The sequence below is a fragment of the Pyrenophora tritici-repentis genome, chromosome 3 (genome assembly GCF_003171515.1).
Source record: "Pyrenophora tritici-repentis strain M4 chromosome 3, whole genome shotgun sequence".
Taxonomy (NCBI): domain Eukaryota; kingdom Fungi; phylum Ascomycota; class Dothideomycetes; order Pleosporales; family Pleosporaceae; genus Pyrenophora; species Pyrenophora tritici-repentis.
This window is the reverse complement of record NC_089392.1, coordinates 3,003,628-3,019,029: the sequence shown is the minus strand read 5'-3', so window position 1 is coordinate 3,019,029 and position 15,402 is coordinate 3,003,628. Positions and strand designations below refer to the sequence as shown.

Genomic DNA, 15,402 nt, shown 5'->3' with positions numbered 1-15,402 from the left:
TACCGGTCGCCTTCGTTTGCGTCGCAGATCCATCAACAAACGGAATTTGCGCATTGATCTTGCGGTGAATGGCGGTATACACACGATTTCGCTATAGTCAATAGGAATTCAAGCAGTATCTTCCTTGACGGTCCAGGCGACTAGAGATGCTGTCTTCAAAGGGGAATGTCTCCCGTGGTGTGGACAAGGTCGCAAATGAGACCACTACGATAAATTCCACTCGCATAGTCCAGGTGAAGGTGAGTCTCCGATCGGTGGAATGGAAGCCCGACATGGGTGGCGTCTGCTGTGTTGCGCAAGTGAAGGCGGCCATGTTCAGCGATATTCACGATGCATCTAGAAAGCTACCTAGGTACCGTCTGGGCGGCCAAATACATATATGCCTGAGGCTGGCCTCCGGTGCCACATATCACACTGTCGGCTGCCGCGCTCATCTGAAGTCGGAAACCCCCACTGACACTGTCAGCGAAGTGGGTATTAGCGTGCACGGGCAGCCGTCGATGACTGCTCGCGTGCTACTTCCAAGGCAACAGGCCAATCACGAGCACACGCGATCATAGCCTCGATGGCCGCTTACGAGTCTCCACGCCTCACTAGGAAGATAGACGAAAGTACATCTTTGACTTGGTCCCTCGCACTGCCGAAGCCCATCTAACATCTTTACTCAACATTCACGTTTGCACGCATCCCTTGGCCTCACTATTCACTGTTGTAATATACCGATTTTGTCCCTTCGCTGATCCGTGGTTCACCACACACGCGACCCGTACTATCATTTTGCACTTCTAATAATGCACCTTAGCTCTTCCGCGAACATCAATCACCGAATACATCAACCAGAAGTTTATGCCCACAATGCCCATATACATGCCCGACACATATATGCCCGACATGGCGTCGATGTTACCTGTCCAGAAGCAACCATATGCCTCTTCACAGTACGGTCACGAGATGCGGTTTGCTAGCAAATGTGGCCACAATATCCATCCATCCAGCGCACAACATACACCATGGTGCTCCCCGTGTGCTGTATCTCAGGCCAAAGCAAAGACGGAAGTTGCATTGCAGAAGGTAGTAACCGAGGGCGGCTTGCTTCCACCAGATTACATGCGCACCCAGCGGTGGAACCGGGCAAAGAAAGCGTACCATATTGCAAGAGACCGACTCGACAGAGCGAGAAGAAACGAGCAATTGCGCTGGGAACGTGAGCAGGCATGGAACTTTGCGCATGAGCGATTCGACTTCCAACGTACCCAGGCAGCAGCAGTCTTACCCGAGACCTGTTCGCTGTGTCCGGCATGTGACTCTATGGTGGCGTATTACCCCACGAATATCCCTGAGGCCCAAGTTGCAGCCTATGCAGCATGGTGGGAGCGATCAGGCGCACTTTCTACCACCACGCCCATTTCCAGGTGCAGCACAACGCTGTCCCCGCACCACAACCAAAATCGCCGGTGCGCGCAAACAACGGAAGGAAACCCGAGCTTGCGCCAAGCGGTGCAGACACTTCGCAATGAGACAAGAAAGAGGGAAAGACTTGAACAAGGCTGGTATGAGCGAACTACAATGGACCGTGCGGTACGCAGCAAATACAATCTGGGCCCGGAATACACAATCGCACAAGAATTCTGGAATATTCCTTTATCGCTGCTGCTCAGTCGCCAGGTGTACGAATACAGCATAAACCAAGCCCGCCTAGCTCAGCGGAATGCGCGCGGGCAGACACGACCCATTCCGCCACGTAGTCCCTTGTCGCACTCGCTGTCCTCCGAAGATTTACAGGCCGATGCAGACCTTGCAGCGAGGCTGTATGAACAGGAGGAAAATGAGAGACTAGAGCGGCAGGTCAAGAAGATAGCCAAAGAGATTAGCTATCTCTATTTCGTTGGTAACAAGAAGACCGGCATGGCGGAGTGGAACGAAGCATTTGAAGAGAGTAATAAGACGCTCGTGGTTAGGGTGCGAGAGTTCAGCTACGAGTCATCCGATTCATCAAGTAGTGGGGAGAACATGGATGATGTTGACGACAACCATGAGGACATGGAAATCGATGAGCCTTAGGACGACGACGATGCTTTCTATTTCTCTGTGTAATGTCGCCCACACTCATGTCGTTAGTCGGGCTGCATACCACTTTACAACAGGAAGACCCCCGCTTACTTCTCTTTTGCAATAAACAAATGAAGATTGACCACAATAATCTTGGTACACTAAGTCTTTCTTCCTGCCTTTCCCAGCTCATCTCTTACCAGTGGCACTTATATAACAGGCGAGCGATATGGTGGGGTTCGGGCCGGGACCATAGGAGATGATGACACCGAGGCAAATCCAACGAGTGGTCCAGTTAGTCAGAAAGCCGGGCGCACGGGGCTGGCACTGACACGATCTGGTAGCGAAAAAGCTTGTGTAGCGCTAAATCTGTATCGGGTGCTGCCTGCAAGATGACGGGATTCGGGTAATCAAGGGCTTGCAACGTGGGGGAGGACAGACAAAAGCCTTTGGGATTCTCTTGGTCTTTCTTTGCGGATCCATTGCCGGAATAGGTGAATACAGAGAGTATGGCTGGATATCCATACTTTTTGGTTATGTTTTGGATTGCTCACGTGTTGTAGTTATGGGCTTTTGGTAAGACCGAGTAGTCTGATGTGATATATATAGTATTAATATACATCTATGTTCACCATGGTTGCCGTATTCGAAAGTACTGTGCAGTGGTGTTGGTGTTGGGGTTGCTCCCCTGTTCCCTGCTCGGGCAGCAACAACAACACATGCCAACACGGATGTGTGATCAAGATGCTGATCACGAGCAACATTTCCGCGTAAGCAAAGAAAGCATTGAAAGTATCCTTAAGCCTTTGTGGCATCCACCTAAATTTATATTCAGAGTCACTGCAGAGTGCACGAGCAAAAAGCACCCAGCGGTTCTTCCCTTGCTTTCGTGTGGCGAATAAGCTTATCTAATGCAGACCCACCCTGAGTGGTTTGTCTACAGTCTTGTATGTCTAAACGTAGAAATAAGTTGATGTATCAAGGAGTTTAGAACATCTCGACAGGGACAACAACACTTGTTGTAGTCAATATAGTCCTTGGTTTCTTTCAATCATCGTGAAATGAGAGTAGCACATCAGAGCCTACTTGCCTTAGCTTGCGTAAGCTTCAGTGTTAATCAGGGAACACTAAACAACATCCAAGCGATGTGGAATATATATAGCAGATATGACTATAATGGTACAATATAGAGGTGATAATGGTGCTCTCGACATGCAGCTCACGCATACTTGTCCGGGCGATAGATTCTGCATAGTCCTGATATCACCGTGGATTTATCTGGCTGAGTGGGGTCTGGGAAGAAGGGAGCACCATACCATTCTTGGTTACTCGTCAGTGGATACCCTAATTTGATTGTATCCTGGGGATCCGCGGAGTTGTTCGCAACATCAAAAACGGGGAGGTAATTTACAAAACAGGTGTTAGCTATCCAGGGTTAGCTACCCACGATCACGGTTACTTAGGGCCCATGTAAGCATGGATATGGCGATCGTTCGGGCCTGATTCAGTTGGCAAGGCTGTAGTTCGGAGGATCGACTTCATATCAACAATCCTACGGGCTCGGGAAGTGGCGCCGCCACAGTCACACAGTGAGGCCCGCCGAGGGCGCCCGTTTTAGATCCTGGCCAAGCCCGGCAGATGTTCGTAAGAGCGGGACCTAGGTGACATGAAACACTTGACAGAGTAGGTAAGCACAAAATAGGCGTATCTAGCGCCTACAGTAAACTTCTACACTAAACTGTCAAGTATTTCATGTCCCACGGGTGGCAAAAAGCTGAGATTATTCCACGTTTTGCTGATCTCCAAACCAAGGCCGCAATTTTTGTGGACGAACATGAAGTGTGTAGCGGGCCCACAATCAAGGCCTAGCCACTTCTCGGAATTCTGAACAGATCTGGATTGCGTTTTCGTGATAGGTATCGGTTTGAATGGCCGCATGATTTCAGGTCTAGATCCCAATCCATGGCGGTCACGAAGTCGTTTGTTAGCAATCTCTTTTGTACTCAATCCACCAGCGCGGCGAGAGATGTGCTGCGCTCTTACCTGACAGCATGGGAACCTGTGCTACGTGTCTATAGTGGGCGGGCTGCCCGTAATGTGAAGGTGAAGCCCAAAGCACCTCACTTTGTCACGATCTTCACCGCCTACTGGCAGCAAACGCACAGCAAACGCGGGCAATCCCATTGACAGCTATCACTGCGGAAAACAGAAGCAACAACACCATACTATCGACCCGTTCTTTCCTTGCCATCCTCACGACTACAATGGAGTCTACCAGTCTTCCCGCAGCTCCAGGTACGTAGTGTATGCTCTGCACAGGAATCTTTCAGACGATCGCCAGGGAACAGACACTGACACCGCACAGCAGGCAATGAGTACTATGAAGTCCGGGCGATTCCTGGCAAAGGCTACGGTTGCTTTGCACTGAAACCCATCGCGCGCGGTACCCGAATCCTAGTGGAGGATCCACTGTTGATAGTCCCTATCGCCGACTACATGCTATGCGACATCGAGAAGGCCTTCGAAGAGCTGACGCCTGAACAAAAGAAGCTATATTTCACTCTGCATTCCGGTCATGGTCAAGATCCGAAACAGTGGCCATCCCATATCCATGAATCAGTACAGCCCAAGGAGCGTCAGCGAATCGAGGAGCAGCATGCAGCGAGAATTGGCAAGGAACCTACTCTGATCAGCGTCTTCCAGATAAACTGCATGGAGATGAACGCGGGTGCGGCAATCTTTCCGTACGCCGCGCGATTCAACCATGCTTGCAACCCAAACGCATGTTTTAGCTGGAACGAAAAGATTGGAAAAGAGACGATTCACATCATCAAAGACGTGGCTACCGACGAAGAGATTACCCTATCTTACTGCGACATGCTGCATGACAAGGCGTTGCGTTCGTACGACTGCAAGCACTACGGCTTCGTTTGCGACTGCCCAGCATGTGGTAAAGACGAGGATGAGTCGACCTTCGCCTATCAGAGTGCCGAGAGACGCTACAGGCTCCAGGAGCTGGAGAGGGCGACCCGATTCCTTCGCGGCGTTAACTTGTCCGAGGGGGCCAAGCAGGATGACTTTGTCCAGAAGCTGCTCGAGATGGCGGCTCTTCACACGTTCGAGGGTGACTATACTGCCAGGTTGGCCGCAGTGTGAGTACCACGCGGGTGATATAAGATACTTGATAGTGTATAAAGGTCACTGTAGGCGCCAGACACGCCTATTAGGTACTTAGATACACGATCAAGTATTCTATATCACCTCCACAGCCCTCTTACAGTCACGGGAAACCCGCTAACTTTGACCAGATTTCTTGATATCGCGCTAGTCTGCGAGCACAGGGGCGACTTTAAGATGGCTGAGGTGGCGGGTGTCAGGGCTTTGCAGGTCAAGAAAGACTGCCAAGGCACTGACTTTCCTAACTACACCAAGTACGCAGATTCGCTTCATCGCATCAAAACGAAGCTGGCCATGGTGGAGGCGCAGAGGGGTGCATAGTGGTTCGTATGATGACGATAGCGTTTGGGCTGAGGTGTACATTGGTTAGGCCAATAGGGCACTGCGGCCAGGCATGATAGCACGACAGTCGTGCACTTGGGTAGAGCAAAATTGAATGGCGAATGGAATTACTGGGAAAGACGTCCCCTGAAACTTAATGGTGATGTTTTAGTGATGGGATGAATGGTGGTCGCGCGCCTTTCAGGAACGTTCGGTTAGCGCCAGACCCTGCGCAAGAGCGTGACAGTGAGACAGGGTGGGCATCACATCTCCACAGGCCGCAGCCGCACAGCGTAATACACCCGCGCACGCCTTGAGCCATGACTCAGACATCGGATAGCAGCCACGCTCGCGAAAAGAACAGATGACCAAACATACTGGAGGGATGGCGTTTTTCCAGACGCGCATATACACTGACACTACAGCGGGAGCTAACAGCAGGCCTGGAGAGCCGCTGACGTATATGTGCTCGTACCTGGGCGACGTGTCTCAGAGCGTGTCGCAAGTGTAGCATGTTTCGGATGTTTCTTCTGTTGAAATATCTATCGCCTGGACATGTACATTCCTGCAGTGAAAGCTGACGCTGCAGATTGTACACTACCTCCTTCACACACGCTGCTCCGTATCGCGGCTGCTGATCGATCCTGTAACAGCCTCTAGCCTCGGCCCAGCTTGCTTCCGTCCACGAGCTGAAGCGGTATAATACCTAGATGCCCGAGCGTAGAAACAACCCTATCTTTCCATAGCCAGCTCAGCATGGAGTCTCAAGATAGTAACACGGCCGCGACTGTGCCTCCACCCATTGTGACTTCAGTACCTCGACCAGCACCCACACAACTACCCTCACCACCACATTCACGATCCGACCACATGGCCGACCCCAAGCCCTCGATGGATGTCTCCGATAACACGACTCCGCCCTTCTCACCCTCGAGCCAGACACCTGTCCTGCAGAAAGAGCAGGAAGAGTTTGAGGGTACCGCCCATGTCAACAACGACATACCGACACAAAAGGACCTGAGCGCCGTCGGCGACTTCCTCATACTGGACGCCCAAGGCAAAAGCACACCGTTCAAGGATATCTACCAGGCACCGCATGTCGCGTCACGACAGCTGATCATCTTCATACGGCACTTTTTCTGTGGGGTATGTATTACAGTTACACGGGTACCAAGTACGGGTAACGAGGGCTGACAGGCTGCAGAACTGTCAGGAATACATCCGCACGCTCGCTTCATCCGTAAAGCCCGAAGACCTCCTTGCGCTACCCACACCTACGTCCATCACTGTCATCGGATGCGGCAGGCCCGATCTCATACCCATGTACATTGAGGCCACGGGCTGTCCCTTCCCCATCTACGCCGAACCTACGCGCAAGCTCTACGACCATTTGGGTATGACACGCACCTATAATCTCGGCTCGAAGCCCCAATACATGCAAACTCACTTGCTCATCAACTCGGTTCAATCAATATTTCAAGGCCTCAGCACAGGCAGAAAAGCGCTAAAGGGCGGCGACTTTAAGCAGGTTGGCGGAGAGTTCATGTTCGAGAACGGAGAATGCACATGGGCGCATAGAATGAAGACTACACGAGGCCATGCCGAGGTGTCAGAACTGAGGAACTTGATCGGGCTGGATGGCACACGGCCGCCTATTCGGAGGAAGTGGAGTCACGGTGTCAAAGGGCAGGAGAAAGAACGGAAGAGGGTCATGAGTTGGGGAAGACTTCGAAGTAGGAGCAAGAGCACCCAGGACTCTTCGATAGACGGTAGTAGGGCGGCAACGCCGGAAAAGATTGTAGAAGAGGACCCTAAGCAACTTGCAGGGCACTCTACGGCTTGAGCGGCTATGGCGAAAGGTATGAAGCATTTTGGAGCGAGGTGCAGGGGTTCGATTATGAGGGTTAGCTTTATACCAAGACATTATGCTTACTGGACGTGTCATGTCCTTTGGTCCAGACGCATGATTATGCCAGTAGTATCAGGGCACGGGCGCCACCAAGGTGAAGAAAGCGTGGTATCGCGGTGCGAGATGGATTGCTGAATGGCGTAGGTCTACACATCAGTCTTTCGTTTACATCATCCGAAAGCGGCAAGTAGGTCCGCAGCGCGACTGCCGAAGAACAATTGAGGCATGGGAAGCTGCCACTTCTCCACATGTGGCTAAGATGCCCGGTCTTGCACGGCCAATAGTCATCAAACGCGTCTAGAAGCCGTGACAACCAGACTTTTCCGAGCCAGCTACGAGTTTGAGCCTCAAGGGCGAGCATCGCGCGATGTATACCGAACCGCGCCCGCGAATGAGGGGCATGGAGGGGCTGCGTCGCAGAATGACGCTGTGCTATCGGCGCAACCCCACATGCTCACATAAAAGCTACCGGAGCCGCTCGCGCAGTACGGAGTAGCTTGTACTTCCCCTCAGCCTGATTTCTATTTAATTGAAGTCCTTGTACACGTTTGAGATAGCCCTTTCAATTCAAACCACAATCACTATGTCCGCAGACACTGTTGGAAAGGTAGGCAAGCCCCACGACCCCGCAACCTACTTTGCCGCCTATTTCGACCATGATCATTGGCTAACAAGCATTCTTGTAGACTATTACCTGCAAGGTACGTTCGGCGTGGTACTCAAGGTGCTCAAGTCGCGTCGTCCTCCAATCTCTGTCGCTCAACTCCTATGACCGCATGGGAAGCTTGGCATGCGGACCCGCAGAAGCTTTGCGAAACTCGGTCCATAGCGGGAGCAGCGGGTCCCATGTCGAAACGGAGACGGAATCATACGACGTCAGAAACAAGCAGAGCTGACAGGAGAATAGGCCGCTGTTGCCTGGGAAGCCGGCAAGGACCTCTCGGTTGAGGAGATTGAGGTCCTCCCCCCCAGAGCACACGAAGTCCGTATCCAGATCTACTACACTGGTGTCTGCCATACCGGTATGTTGAGCTTATAGCCCTCACCATGTGTTTTCAGTAGTAGTTTCTAACACCAACAGATGCCTACACACTTTCTGGCAAGGACCCTGAGGGTGCCTTCCCCATTGTCCTTGGACACGAGGGTGCTGGTTACGTCGAGTCAGTTGGAGAGGGCGTCACCAATGTGAAGCCCGGTGACCACGTCGTCGCTCTATAGTACGCCATTCCACCCACAGAAGTACTGAAGACTGTCTAACAATATACAGCACTCCAGAATGCAAGGAGTGCAAGTTCTGCAAATCCGGAAAGACCAACCTATGCGGTAAGATTCGCGCCACACAAGGAAAGGGTGTCATGCCCGACGGCACATCGCGCTTCAGGTGCAAAGGCAAGGACCTTCTCCACTTCATGGGCACTTCCACTTTCTCGCAATACACCGTCGTAGCAGACATCTCAGTCGTCGCTATCACCGAGAACGCACCCATGGATCGCACTTGCTTGCTCGGCTGCGGTATCACCACCGGTTACGGAGCTGCCGTCATTACTGCCGGAAAGGGTGGTGTTGAGGCAGGCTCAAATATTGCCGTCTTCGGTGCTGGCTGTGTCGGTCTATCAGTCATCCAAGGAGCCGCCAAGAACAAGGCTGGCAAGATCATTGTAGTCGATGTCAACGACGCCAAGGAGGAGTGGGCAAAGAAGTTTGGCGCAACCGACTTTGTCAACCCTACCAAGCTCGGCAAGCAGAGCATTCAGGAGAAGCTCATTGAGATGACCGATGGCGGCTGCGACTACACATTCGACTGCACAGGCAACGTCAATGTCATGCGCGCCGCTCTCGAGGCCTGCCACAAGGGTTGGGGAGAGTCCATCATCATTGGTGTCGCAGCTGCTGGCCAAGAGATCTCCACTCGCCCGTTCCAGCTCGTTACTGGCCGTGTCTGGAAAGGATGCGCTTTCGGTGGTGTCAAGGGCCGCACCCAACTCCCCGGCCTCGTGTCCGACTACATGAAGGGCGACCTCAAGGTCGACGAATTCATCACTCACCGACAGCCACTCGACAAGATCAACCAGGCCTTTGGTGACATGAAGGCTGGCGACTGCATTCGCTGCGTCGTCAACATGCGCGAATAACTACACTCGGGCCCCCAAGACCAAAGTGCGAAAGCCAGACTCTAGTATTTTGAGCGATTTCTTACTTTCCTTGGTTCTACTCCCATACACGGTGCACGGCTGGAGATTAGAGCGTTGGTGCATGACGAGGTGTTTGTAGGGGTGATGGGCATGAGTCGGCGTTGATGTGGTCCTGGATGTTACTTTGGCTTGGGTTTCGATGTGTGTATCTACTTTAAAAAGTGCAATCAACTACAACTGAAACGTGAACTTCCATTGCAAAGTGATTGGAAATTATTTGAGACGAGGCATCACTCCTGCCGAATAGCTCTATAGAACAGGACAAAGAAAGGTGGTATGCCAGAGCGGCGCCACACATCCCAGAACCTGTATCACTGGTACGTGAAGCAAATGACCCGATGCACACGTGTGAATGCAGCGACTACCAGCCAACGCAGAAGGCGGGGAACATGGTCATAGCGGAGTATCCACCGCTAGCCAGGACGCATATAAATGCTTGCACACCAAACATTTCCTGCTTCCTCTTTACGCATATATACTACGCAGACCGCATTGCGAAAATTGGTTCTGTATGTGTTAAACGATGTGTTTCTCCTTCTTCCAGCACACATTAATACTCCAAAATTTGTATTTCTAAAATCGCAATCTGCCCATCTTATGGCTTTCTCCCTGGCCTTTTCACGGCCTACTTTTGCCAAAACACTTGGAGTCTTTCCTTTTTTTCACCACATAGTCCTTTAGTCTAAAATTACGCGTTCTGAAATTGAAAGCTGCTGTCATCGATGACTTGGCTCTGATCTTCTTGTGCACTTGTTTGGCTAGGGTTATGGTTTTCAAAAAGACTACGGATGGAGGTTAACGGGAGGGTTTCTCCTTCCTGCTCGCGTGTACGTGTTTGTAAAGTGCGTATTTCCAAAAGCTGTGAACGTGGATGCTGTGGGAGTAGCTGAAGTGTGTAAAACTACCTTTTCTTTAAAAAAAAATACTTGTTCTTTCTAAACCGAAAAAGTCCTTGCCCATGGAAGTGTGTTCTGCTGTTTACAGCCGTACATGATTCCGTACGTGTGAAGTGAAACGCACGATGTGAAAACTCATACCCTCTACATACTATGCTCCTCTTTTTCCTCTTTTCTCGTTCTCGAACACTAAAAATACAAACCCGGTGACTTAAAATCAACCGCGAACAATAAAATGACGGCGTCTCTCCCCTGGTATCAAAACCAAGAGTTGGACCCACATGTTTGAGACCTCTTGTCTACCTCACTGTCAGACCTACTTGAAACAATCCTCTATGTCCCAAATGGCTTTCGCCAAACACCCCACACATATTAAATCCCCTACTCTAAACGTTTCTGTCTCCTCATCGCTTCTCCTCTATCAACACCATTCAACCTCGATTTCCAAAACATGCCAGAGCACGGCGATATGACCGTGTCCTTGTCGCCCGCAAAAACAACTTCAATCATGTTCTTATGTGTGGAGAAGCGACTAAAATGATAACAACAAGGTCGCATGTTGCGCAAAAAAGGACGTACTGATTGACTATGCCGCTGGAGAGGAGGTGAAAACGTTGAACAACACCGAGGACGGTTCCTCTAGCTGGAGATTGTTGTTCTGAAAACCTGCAGAAGTACGTAACATGCTGGGTATCTCTGCTTTTGTTTACATGCTATCAAAAATACAGGACAACCAAGTCATGGGGTTTGTTCTGCGGTCTCGACTGCTCGCGTATAAAAACTTTTCCCGGGAGCGTCTGTCCCTCTTTCTCGTTGTCGCTTTACACCACCAAATGCGGTGCGGTAATAAATCAGCATTTGGATGTTCCCATGTCCAGCCCTTTTCTCCCCTTTCCTGTGGGCTCTAAAATCTTTACTGCAAAAAGTTTTCCATGTTTCTCCTATAAAAACTAAAGCGTTTGCGTCGCATATGCGGAGCACCTTGTGGAACAAAAAACCTCCAACTCTGAGGCTATGAGCTTTTCCCTCCGTCAAAACATTGCGTACAATACCAAGGTTAAGGACCTATATGTTTTCTTTCCCGCGTCTCTCCCTAGAGAAGAGGACGGAGAGTGCGTATATAAGCCTCTCTCTATGCTGTCTCTCCTCTTCTATTCCACCAATTCCTTATAAAAAAGATGGGCTTCTAAAATAGCGTGTCGTCTTGGGACATGTGTGTCTTTTCTTCCTAAACGTTAACTACTTCAGACTTATGGCTTCCCTTCCCCTCCTCTACCTCAAAAATGCTTAAAAACAACTGTTACTGTTGGTTGGCTTTGCACTAAGTGCGTAAAGGGAAATAACGATAAATAGGAATGCATTCTGTTCGGTGATTCTGATTGATTGTCTACGAACATAGCTGCTACGAAGGTATACCTAAGCTCTGCGCAAGGTGGGCCGAAGTCGGGCCGAAGTCGGGCCGAAGTGTCAAGCAGCCGACGTCTCTACCGATACTCACGATCCGACAGTTACTAAAATCTTTCAATGCCAATTTGTGTGTGGTTTTTTGTTTTTGTGAAAAGGACAGCTGGTTTAAAAAGGTGAAAATGGCATCTATGTTTTCTCCCCTTGCCTCTATCTACATACAGCGCTCTAAAACAATTTCTAAATCTAAAATCTATCTTGACTGGCCCATGTTTCCCTGGTTTCCGTGGAGGCGCTAGTTCTAACGGTATAAAAGCACTCTACTTTTCTGCTTCTCTACTCTTCTTCTCTCCACAACATTGCGCCTAAAAATGATCTCAATTCTAAAAGTTGACATTCTCCAACACATGTCTGCTTTCCTGCCCTTTCTTCTTAATTAAAACATTCCACCACCATGACCATGTGTGTCTTACCTCTTTCTCAAAAAGCTAGTATTACCAAAATGAACAGTGGACGATAGTATGGTTTTTCTTCCCTATTTTGCTTTTAATACTTCTCTGCTCTACCTTGGAGGTTCTCTATATGAAAATTACGATATAAACTTATCATGTCTTCTCTTCCGCTTCTCTTTCTTACTAAAAGGCACAGACGCTCTAGCATATGTGTCTCCTCTTTCTCAAAATTATATCTGATTTACAAGAAAGCACTCACAATCGAGTAATATGGCTCTTCCTCCTTTCTTCCTTCCTATTCTCCTTTCTGACCCAAAATGCTCTCCTGCTATAACAAAAGCCCCGATAAACCGTTTAATGTCTGCTCTTCCGTTCTTTTTTCTTACTAAAAGAAGAGAAGAACACGATAAATGCGTCTCTCCTCCCGCCCTGAAAATATCTAGTTTATAAATGAGACCTTGGCAGGTTCTATATCTTCCCATCCTCATCCTCTTCTTCTCCTCTCCTTCTTCTACTCTACCTTATACCATGTCTACCTAAAATCAAAACCATACAACGTAGTTGATCATCGACCCGGACAACCCCATCGACCCAGACAGTTTTGCCAAGACCACCCTAACTATCTTTCTCACACTATGCCCCAACAACGACATGCGAATACAACTAATCAAGAGGGTAAAATTGATTTAGCTCTTCTTAAATATAAGAATAACGAATTTTCAAGCCTCCGACGCGCTGCTAAAGCCTTTAAAATCCCAAAGTCTACGTTAATTGACCGATATAACGGAATTTGCTCAAAACCAGATTTACGCAACCCCCGCCATAATCTCACTCTTACCGAAGAGCAGACGCTTGTCCAGTATATTCTTAACCTTAATTCGCGAGGATTTGCGCCCCAGCTGTGCGAGGTGGAAGATATGGTTAATAAACTTATGAGTGCTCGTGGTAGGAAGCCTGTTGGCAAGAAGTGGACTACGCGCTTCGTAACGCGTTCAGATAAGATTAAGATATCATTCAATCGCCCAAAGGATAGGCAGAGAGTGCTGCAGGAAGACCCAGAGGTGATTAGCGCGTGCTTTAAGCTGGTTGAAGAGACCATAGCCAAGTATGGCATCCTCGACAAGGACATCCACAACTTTAACGAGACAGGCTTCCAGATAGGCGTTATCGGGTCCATGAAAGTCGTCACAGGTTCCAAGAGACGTACTCGACCTGACCTTATCCAGCCAGGCGACCGTGAGTGGGTAACGGTTATCCAGAGCATTTCGTTGTATTCAGCTGACACGTATTTGAGAACCTTCCATGTTATTTTGGACTAGGATTACAAGTTTCAGCATCTCTTCACACTTGACCAGCTTTCCGTACTTTATAAGTCGTAGGATAAAAGCGTATACTACACTCCTTCACAGCTCCTTTCTCTTATTCGCTTCATCCTCCCACTCGGCAGCCTCAGCTCCCTTTTTCAGATCCACAAACCCGCCGTCCACTTCCAATGCATCAATATCTCCCTTATTTCTTGCCTCTTCCTCCTCCTCAGCCTGCTTCCTGTCCGCCTCCTTCTGCATCTGCTCATCCACCTCTTGGCGCTCTACAATCTCTGCTTCTTCGCCCACCTCGCCCGTCAATGGGCCCTCGCTCTCTTCGTACCAGTCGGTCGATTCGGTCCACTCGATAATCTTCTCCTTGGCTGTCTCGCTTAATGTGTAGTAGCCTGGGTTGTTACGGGGTTCGAACATGGACATGTGAGCCCAGGTTTCTGCCGTAGCTTTGTCGTTGACGGCGGGCATGAAGTAATTCTTGAGCGACCCCTTGGGTAGATTGCAAAAGGTACGGTCCTTTCCGGCGACCTTTCCGGTCCAACCGTGTTCCTTGTTTTCGCTGTTTACCGCATGGCCGAGGGTGGTGTACATGTTACAGAAACCGAGGTCCTGGGTCGTGGTAATCTTCACAATCTTCTCTAGTCGCTTCCGCATCTCCTCGGGACGGGCCAGGACTCCGACGAATTCCAAATGCGATGTTGCCCACGTTACGCCTTGGGTGATCTGATCCTTCTTCATATAGGCTGCTGCACCACCTGCTGCTATCGCACCCGCAGCTCCAGCAAACATGGCCACTTTGCCGTATCTCTGCCACAGTGGTGCCGATGCCACGTCTGCGGTGGAAGATGCCGAGGGCGCAGGAAGCATCTTACTTGTATCGACGGCACCCGATGCAGTATCCTTAGCGCCCCATCCGAAAGCATCTGCGAGACTGTTATAGGCTGAATACGCCGAGCTCGCTGTATTCCAATGCTTCTCCGCGCCGTGTGCAACCACGCCTGGCGCTATACCCAAGTATGGTGTGTCAAAGGCGAGAATGCCCTGTATATACGGGAACATAAGCGTCGAGTGGTCAGATAGCGAGCCCGTGGATCCTGCCGCCGTCTGCGAATTCGACTGCGAGTGAATGGGCTGGTCGGCAAGAATAGAGAGAAGTGTCTCAGCCGCAACGATGCCGCCCATGGAATGACCGACGAGGATGGTGCGCACAGAAGGGTCGACTGTAGGCGAAGGCGTCGAATTGGCGACCTCGAGGTCTATGACTTTATTCTGTAGCCATTCTTTGAAGCGGCCAACGCACTCGTGCAAGTCGCCTCGCGTCTCGAACTGTGGATAGGTAATGGCCAGGACGGTGACCTTTGGCAGGGCGTGCTGCAGCAGCGCCTTCACATGACTGGGAAATGTTCGGAACGTTTCGTCTCCGCCCTATGAATGCGCCATTAGCATTGCTCTTATCCTTCATCTCGCCTCTGTTACTCTCGGACGGGGCAGCGGCCGGGCCGAGACATGGTGCTGTGGCCCCGCGATGACGTAGTTGATCAAATACACCATCACAAACACAACATACCTTGAAGCCGTGGATGAAACACAACAATAATGTTCTCCTCATGGTCCCCGACTGTGCTCCTGCATGGTGGGGCCAGGTTAGCTGAGGGCTGAGGGCTGAGGAAGAGTGCAACCACA

At 50.2% G+C, this 15,402-nt stretch overlaps 6 protein-coding genes across 6 annotated transcripts; 5 read left to right on the top strand and 1 right to left on the bottom strand.

Moving 5' to 3' along the window:
- Positions 1-855: 855 nt before the first annotated feature.
- PtrM4_085330 (uncharacterized protein) lies at positions 856-2,061 on the top strand (the record flags this gene model as incomplete). Its single annotated transcript, XM_001940193.1, has 1 exon — positions 856-2,061. One exon carries the CDS (start codon positions 856-858, stop codon positions 2,059-2,061), a length of 1,206 nt encoding a protein of 401 aa, XP_001940228.1.
- Positions 2,062-4,313: 2,252 nt separating this feature from the next.
- PtrM4_085320 (SET domain containing protein) lies at positions 4,314-5,547 on the top strand (the record flags this gene model as incomplete). Its single annotated transcript, XM_001940195.1, has 3 exons — positions 4,314-4,344; positions 4,415-5,201; positions 5,358-5,547. The coding sequence occupies 3 exons, from the start codon at positions 4,314-4,316 to the stop codon at positions 5,545-5,547; spliced, it is 1,008 nt and encodes a 335-aa protein (XP_001940230.1).
- A 756-nt stretch (positions 5,548-6,303) lies between these two features.
- PtrM4_085310 (AhpC-TSA-2 domain containing protein) lies at positions 6,304-7,390 on the top strand (the record flags this gene model as incomplete). The annotated part of the gene is made up of 2 exons (XM_001940196.2): positions 6,304-6,693; positions 6,752-7,390. The coding sequence occupies 2 exons, from the start codon at positions 6,304-6,306 to the stop codon at positions 7,388-7,390; spliced, it is 1,029 nt and encodes a 342-aa protein (XP_001940231.1).
- Positions 7,391-8,039: 649 nt separating this feature from the next.
- PtrM4_085300 (S-(hydroxymethyl)glutathione dehydrogenase) lies at positions 8,040-9,588 on the top strand (the record flags this gene model as incomplete). The annotated part of the gene is made up of 5 exons (XM_066106667.1): positions 8,040-8,063; positions 8,143-8,157; positions 8,364-8,478; positions 8,538-8,673; positions 8,724-9,588. 5 exons carry the CDS (start codon positions 8,040-8,042, stop codon positions 9,586-9,588), a joined length of 1,155 nt encoding a protein of 384 aa, XP_065963605.1.
- Positions 9,589-13,035: 3,447 nt separating this feature from the next.
- On the top strand, positions 13,036-13,719 carry PtrM4_085290 (uncharacterized protein; the record flags this gene model as incomplete). Its single annotated transcript, XM_066106666.1, has 1 exon — positions 13,036-13,719. One exon carries the CDS (start codon positions 13,036-13,038, stop codon positions 13,717-13,719), a length of 684 nt encoding a protein of 227 aa, XP_065963604.1.
- An 84-nt stretch (positions 13,720-13,803) lies between these two features.
- Positions 13,804-15,328, bottom strand: PtrM4_085280 (uncharacterized protein; the record flags this gene model as incomplete). Its single annotated transcript, XM_066106665.1, has 3 exons — positions 13,804-13,908; positions 13,993-15,144; positions 15,287-15,328. The coding sequence occupies 3 exons, from the start codon at positions 15,326-15,328 to the stop codon at positions 13,804-13,806; spliced, it is 1,299 nt and encodes a 432-aa protein (XP_065963603.1).
- Positions 15,329-15,402: the final 74 nt, after the last annotated feature.